This window comes from Dasypus novemcinctus, chromosome 3 (genome assembly GCF_030445035.2).
Source record: "Dasypus novemcinctus isolate mDasNov1 chromosome 3, mDasNov1.1.hap2, whole genome shotgun sequence".
Taxonomy (NCBI): Eukaryota; Metazoa; Chordata; class Mammalia; order Cingulata; family Dasypodidae; genus Dasypus; species Dasypus novemcinctus.
Window position 1 is genome coordinate 1,683,836 of NC_080675.1, and position 6,868 is coordinate 1,690,703.

Below are 6,868 nucleotides of genomic sequence, written 5' to 3' on the forward strand. Positions count from 1 at the left end.
GTCTCCCCCGAGGGTCCCGGCTCCAGGGTTCCTCCCAGCAGGAGGCCCGGCCCCCACTCTGCCCGGGGGGTGGCTGGCTGGCGCCCCGCCGCGCGCGCGCCCCAAGCCCGTCCCCCACGGGGCGCCGCGCAGCCCGCGAGCATCCTGGGTGGCCGGGCGCCCCCGGAGCCCCCGCACCCTCGCGGGCCCGCGCGCCCTGCTCCCCAGCTCCCGGCCCGGGCCGCGCATACCGCAGTCGGTGCCGCGCACGAGGGGGCTCCGCGGCCGCCCATGGCTGCGCTCCGGGAGGGACGGGGGGCTCCGGGCCGCGGTGGCGCTCGGGGACCCGCGGCTAAGTGATCCGGCCCGGAGACGTCCCCATGGCCCGGGCCCGCCGCTCCGAAGTTGGCGCGGCGGCGGCGAGTGGCGCGGAGCGCGCGGCGGCGGGGACGCTCGGAGCCGGGGCGGGCCGGGGGCGGGCCGGGGGCGGGGCTGGGGCCGGGGGCCTCGGGGCGGCCCCGCCCCGGCTCGCAGCTCACGGGCACGCGGCCCGCGCGGCCCGCCCACTCCCAGGCCCCCGACCTGCCGGCGGGGTCCCTGCGCGGGGACGCGCCGGGGGAGGCCAGTGCCGCGCGCATGCGCCTCCTCGCTCTCCTGCCGGGACCCCGGGGTCTGCGCGCCGCCCGTGGCCCCCACCCACTGCACTTTGCGGGCGGGGAAACCGGGGCCGCGGGGGTTGTGCTCCGGATCCCGCGGCCGGTGGCACGGGGGTCTCTCCCGCAAGTCCCGCGCCCGCCCGCGCGCCTCGGCCCCCCTGCGGGTCTCCGGGGGCGCGCGGGCGAGTGGCCCGGAGCCTGCGCCTCGGGGCGCGCGGGGCCGGGTCGGCGTGTCCGCGAGTGGCTGGGTCTGGGGGCGTCGCGCGCGGGGCCGCGGCGGGGTGGGCGCCGAGGCGCGCGTGGGACCTGTTGTCGGCCGGGGCCTGAGCTCGGGACTGCATCGCCCGTCGGTCTCCTGCAGGGAGGTCGCCCCCCTCGGCGACCAGTTGCTCCCGCCCCTGCCGGGCCGCGTGTGGCCGCCGTCGCGGGGCCGCAGGCGGGGCGCGTCCGGGCCCGAAACCCCCGGCCCGCTCGGCGGGCGCGGCTGCCCCGCTCCCCGGCTCGCGCGCGCCACCTGCCGGCCCCGGAGCGCGCCGCCCCGCGGTACCCGGCTGGCAACGGGCGCCGCCCGGGAGACCCCCCGCGCGCGTCCAGGGCGGGACCTGGGGACTCGGAAGAGGCGAGCCGGGGCGGGGGCCGACGATCCAGGAGGAGACCCGGGCCCGCGGCTCCCCGCGCACAGGGCGCGCCCCTCGAGCTGCCTCGGGCCGCCCCCGCCCTCTCCTGGGCCCCTCAAGGCGACCCCTCCCTCTTTACTCTTTGCCCACCCCCCCCCCGTCCCTCGGACTGTCTCCCCGCCCACGCACGCCCCTGGAAATGGGGGTGGTCAGGTCTTTGCCCCTCCCCGCTTTCGGGGTCCGTAAGTCCCTTTGCGGGGCGCGGAATGCCTGGAGGGAGAGCGGGGGCTCCCCGTTCTCACAGTGTTGCCCCGTCCCCCCAAACTGCCCTGGCCAGGCCCGGGAAGCGCGGCTCACACACTCCCTGACAAGTACCCCCTAAACACGCCGGCCGCGCGGGTCCCCGGTCCTGCGAGGAGCCCACGACACCTGCAACTTGAGTTCTCCGCTCAGAGGCGGTGCCTGGGACACGCGCGCTCCGCCCCCCACTCGGGTTCCGGAGGGGCCACGCCCCAGCCTGGCAGAGCCCACAGCACCGCGCGGGACCCCACGGCCTCAGCGTCCGCCTGGGCGCCGGGAGCCCCGGCCTCGCCCAGCGCACAAGGGCACGCCGGCCCGGCCCGTGCGCAGAGCTCGCCGCGCTCTCCGACCTCCTGCGGCCGGGTCAGGGCAGGACGCAGCCGCCGAGGGAGAGGGAGGGGTCGGCGCACCGAGGCGAAAAGTGCGGCGCGAGTCCCCGGCCCGAGCGGCGGCATCCTCCTGGCCACCTGCTGCCCCCTTCCCCGGCGCCGCAGCCGGGCCCGCCCGCACCGCACCGCCAAGTCGCGGGACGCCGCCTCCGCCCGCGCGCTCACCTTGCCTCGCCGCCGCAGGAGGTGGCTGGTGAAGCCCAGGATGATCTCCGAGTCCAGGCAGAGAGCCCCCATCTCCAGCAGGCTGGGGGCCTGGCGGGGGGCGCCGCGAGGCGGCTCGGGCGGCCCGGGCAGCGCCATGGAGGAGCGGAGCGCGGGGAGCAGCCAGCGCGCCTCCCGCCGCCGCCGCCCGGCCCGCGCGCTCCCTGGCCGCGCGCCCGCCGCCGCCGCCCGCACTGTGCAGGGCCGCCCGCCAAGCCCCGGGTCCTGCGCCGCCCGCGCCCCCGGCCCCGCGCTCGCGCCGCGCGCCCCCCGCGCTCCGCCCCGCGCGCCGGCGCACGCAGCGCCCCCTCCGCCAGGCTAGGGGACAGCGCGCCGGGGGGAGCCGGGACCTGGGCCCAGGAACCCCGCCCCAGGAGGGGGGGGGCGAGGACGCCGCTCGCTGCGGGGCCGAGGACGGGGAGTCAGGGCCCGGGATGGGTCCCCACCACCTACCCATGCCCACGCGTCCCCGGCACGCCCGCGCCTCCCGCCCCGCGCCCCCGCTGCCGAGCGCCGCTTCCCCAAACCTCCGCAAACAGGAGACGTACCCGACCCCTTCCCCGGCAGTCCTTCCCGGAGACTCCGCGCCTTGGGGTCATCTGCGTCCCTGGAGACGAGAAGGGAGCCCGGTGAGCCTGAGTCAGGGGCGGCTCCTCAGGGCCCCCACCCTGCGCCCCAGCCTTGGCCTAGGGACCCCCAGGCTCCCTCCTCCAGGACCCCAAAGCGCAGGCGGCGAGAACCCCCGTCTCTGCGCTCCCACTCCAGCACCCAGGTTCCGCGCCCACGAGCGGCTTTCTCCGCGCCGGCCCCAACACCTCGGGCCGGTCCCCAACTTCCCGCGCGCCGGCAGGGACCCGGCGGGGACCGAGGTGCCAGAACCCGGATTGCAGTTCGGATACTTGACGGCCTGAGAACCGGCTCGGGCGTGCGCGGGGGGCCGCGGTCGCGGTACCGCCCGGCCGGGCTGAAACTCAAACCCGGACCCCCAGCTCTCCGCACCCCCAGCTCTCCTGCGGGCGCCGGGCGGGGAGGATCGAGCGGGGGCGGGGGGGTCGCCCACACCGCCCGGGTTGACGTGAAGGTCTCGGGGAGGCGCGGGTGGGGCTGTCAGGGAGCGCGCCCCGGGGGGAGACGAGCCTCCGCAGGCCAGGCCGGGGGGACCTTCCCGGGGAGGAAAGCTGGGGGAGCCCCGGCCCGCGCCCTGCACGCCCCTTGTACTTCCCTGGACAGAACCCCGGCTCGCGCCACCACCCCGCGCCAGGAGACCCCCTGCTCCCCGCTTCCTCCCCCGACTCCCCCTGGCGGTAACTTGGGGACAACGTCTCAGCGCCACTGGCCCGAGCGCGCTTCGCATCCATCTGTCTCCAAGCGCTGGTCATAAACACCTTATCAGGGGGCGCAAGGCGAGCCCTGACCACCGGCGCTGCGCCCAAACCCCCAGCCCCCAGGCAGGAGGGAGGCCCAGGGGGCGCCCGGGCTCCTCCTCGCGCCCCCTCCAGCCACACCTGGTCTGGGGCAGAGATGCCGCCAAGCTTTGAAAGGGACCCCGGCGCACCTCCATCCTCCCTCTCCAGCCGTTCCTCTGCCCCTGGGGGCTGGGCCGTCCTGCCTTCCTCCGCCCCCACCCAGGCTCCTCCAAGACCCCGAGGGGCGCCTCCCAGCGGGCTGGGGGCTCCGGGGATTGATTAAAGCCCTTGTGGGGACATTTTCTAACATTTAATTTACCAAGAACGTGCGGCCGGTCAGAGCTGTCCCCGGGGAAATCTAGGCCAAAGGAGCGCGGCAGAAAGTCGAGCAGCGCCGCCGGCGGAGTCATCGAGGAGCTCCGCTTCCCATCAGACCTGCTCGCCGCCTGGCCGTCCTGCCTGGGCTGCCCTCCAGGCCTGCCGGGGACCCCGGGAAAGCCCTTCTACCTCTCCCGGCTTCCCGGGGAAGGACTCATGTGTGCCCTCCACCAGAATGCAGCCAGCCCCCCGGGGGCCCAGGCCCCCCACTCCCCAGGCAGCCTTCAGGGGAAGCGGCCGAATCCTTTCAAGCACTTTCACACGTGCACAAAGGCGAGCACAAGTCACACCTGGCGGCAGTATCTGCCACAGGAAAACCCGGACACCTGGGTGTGCATCGTGGGGAAGCGGCCAAATCTACCTCTTCACCCCGGGTCACCGTGGCCAGCAGCTCAGAAAACCCAGGCTCTCTGGGAGAGGTGGCCCAGGCCAGGACGGAGCGCGGCAAGGCCAGGTGAGCGTGTGGCCGCGCGTGCGTTTGTAAAGAGCGTGTGTGCTTGGACAGACCCGGGCGTCTTCCGGGAGCAGTGAGCAGGGGCCGCCCCGTGGGTGGGGGGGAGGGGTGGGCAGGCCACCTGGGGCGGGCCCAGCGACCACCTCCCGGCCTGGCCGCAGGGGAGCTGGCCTCGGGTCAGGGCCTCCTGGTCAGCCGGCACCCAGGGGCAAGCTGGGGTCCCTGTGAAGACCCCGCGCGGCACCAGCCCTCCTCCAGGGCCGCCCGGCTGCCCAGACCGAGGGCCGTCCACTGTGGACCCTGCGGCACTTCTACGCCTTGACCTTAGCGGCCACGCTAGGAGGGGCTATGGAAGAGCAGGCCGATGTGCGCGGGGGTGGCGTCGCCCCAGCCTTCTCTGCACCCTAACCCCGCTTTGAACCTCCCCGGGAACGAAGCGGTGGGGGACCCGGCCCGGCCCCAGGGCTTCCGGCCTCGGGGGCAGGAGCAGGAGCGCAGCGGGCTGGTCAGGTGGAGGGAGGGAGACGCCCCTCAGTCCCGGCCCGGCCCCGCCACCTGCTGCCCTCGGCCCCCGTCCGCCTCCCACGCCTGGAGGGCCCCGCGTTTCAGCACCTCGGCCAGCGCCGGGCAGGGCCCAAGCTTTGCGGGGCTGCGCGCGGGCGAGGGGCGGGATGAAGGGGTGTCTGCGGCGCTCTCCATCATCCACTTGTCACTCCCTCATTGCGTGCCCCCAGCCCCGCCGCCCTGGACCCCGCGCGCTCCGAGCGCGCCCTATCCGTCAGCGCCTCCCGGCGGCCGCCCTGGCCCCGAGCGCGGACCCGGCGGCTCTTCGCCTGCGCTGCCGCCACGCCGGCCCCCGGCACCGGCGCGCGCCGCCCCCGTACCCCCTAACTCCTGTCGGCCAGCGCGAGCTCTGAGCGGCGCGTCCCTGTCCCACCAGGCAGGGCGGCGCCCAGCGCCCGAGGCGCCCCGGCCCCCTCCCCACCCTGCGCCCACCCGGCGCCGCTCCCCAAGCCCCGGGACACTGCGCCCCCGCCCGCGCGCTTGCTGTCGCTCTGCTGGGAAGCTCTGTCCACGGACCGCCGCGGCTCCCTCTGTCCTCAGGGCTTCCCTGCAAGGGCTCCTCCTCAGAGACCCCCCACCCCCACCCCGCACCTTATCTGCAGCTTTGATCCCTCCCCCGTTCCTGGCCCCTTCCAGTGCCTTCCCTTTCCACCAGCGCACTACAAATCGCTGTGGTCTCGCTTTTTGCCCATCGCCCCCCGCTGCAGTATCAGCTGCGCAGGGGCAAGAATTTGGGGGGCCATCCCCTCAGGCCGCACAGACTAGACTGTCATATTCCTTGAGGAAATGAAAGCACCCCAATTCCCACGTGAACTGGGGTTGCAGAGTCTCCCACCCCCACCCAGGGCAGGCCAGTGCCCGACTCTGCCCTCGGAGGGCACGGCCCCCCAGCCCAGGTCACCCGGCCAGCGGGGGCTTTCCCACGCCTCTTCCGGAAGGCCCTTCCCCGGCGGTAAGGGTCCTGACCCGCCGGCACCTTCCCTGCCCCCGGAGGAAGGGGCCCCAGATCCCACCCAGGGCCCTCGCAGTGAGTGGGGGGCACCCTGGGCTGATCACCTGCCTCTGTGGCTGTCAAGCTGCAGTCCTCCGCCCAGGCGCCTGGGTGAGGGTCCTTTGCCAGGGGGCTGACCTCGTGCTCTGGAGGCCAAGGTGGGGGCGGGCTGCGCGCGCTCCAAAGGCTCAGCGGGTCCTTCCCGCCTCCGGGCGTGCCTTGGCTTCTGGCCGGCTCCCTCCCCGCTCTGCCCCCCTGCACATGGCAGGCTCCTCTTCTCCCCGTCTTCTCTTCTCACTCACCTGGACACCTGCCGTTGGATTGAGGGCCCACCAGGTAACCCAGGGCGTCGTCAGCCAAGAGCCTCGGTTTCCCCTGCCAAGACTTTTTCCAAAGGTCACCTTCCAGGCATTGGGGCATGAAGCGGTCTTTTCGGGGTCCACAGTAAACCCACCAGGGCCCCGACCTGGACTCTGCCCGAGGGTCCGGCAAGCTCCCCCCACCCCCAGCTCTCAGGGGTGCTGGGCCTTGGCAGTGCTGTCCACTTGGACTCCCCCCCTGTGGCCGGCAACTCCTACGTCAGGCCCCGCTCAGGTGCCCGCTCTTCCAGGACGGCTCCAGCCCCAGGCAGCTTCGGCCTGCCGTCCCCGCACTCGCACGGCACCTGGCACGCTCCTGATCCCGTGGGTCTCTGCCATCATTCCTGCACCACCTCCCCAGGGCAGCGGGTAGGTTCATACTGGGGGCCCCAGCGCCCAGCTCGAGCCTAGCACTCCTGGGTGTCTGTAACTGTTGAAACAAGACAGCCTGCCACGGAGGAGGTGGCAGCGGGAGCAGACCGCACCTCTTCCCAGCTCCCTGGTTGCTGGGCCAGACGGAAGGAGCCAGGAGTCTTGGCAGCCAGTCTCTCACCACACACACACACACACA

General features: G+C 74.6%; 1 protein-coding gene across 1 annotated transcript in view; it reads right to left on the bottom strand.

Moving 5' to 3' along the window:
- The window catches only part of KIF26A (kinesin family member 26A), a 36,525-nt gene extending 34,281 nt beyond the window's left edge, over window positions 1-2,244 (bottom strand). The window contains 2 exon segments of the mRNA XM_071213444.1: window positions 178-1,237; window positions 1,742-2,244. Coding sequence (XP_071069545.1) covers window positions 178-1,237; window positions 1,742-2,244 — 1,563 coding nt within the window.
- Between the last annotated feature and the right edge of the window lie 4,624 nt (window positions 2,245-6,868).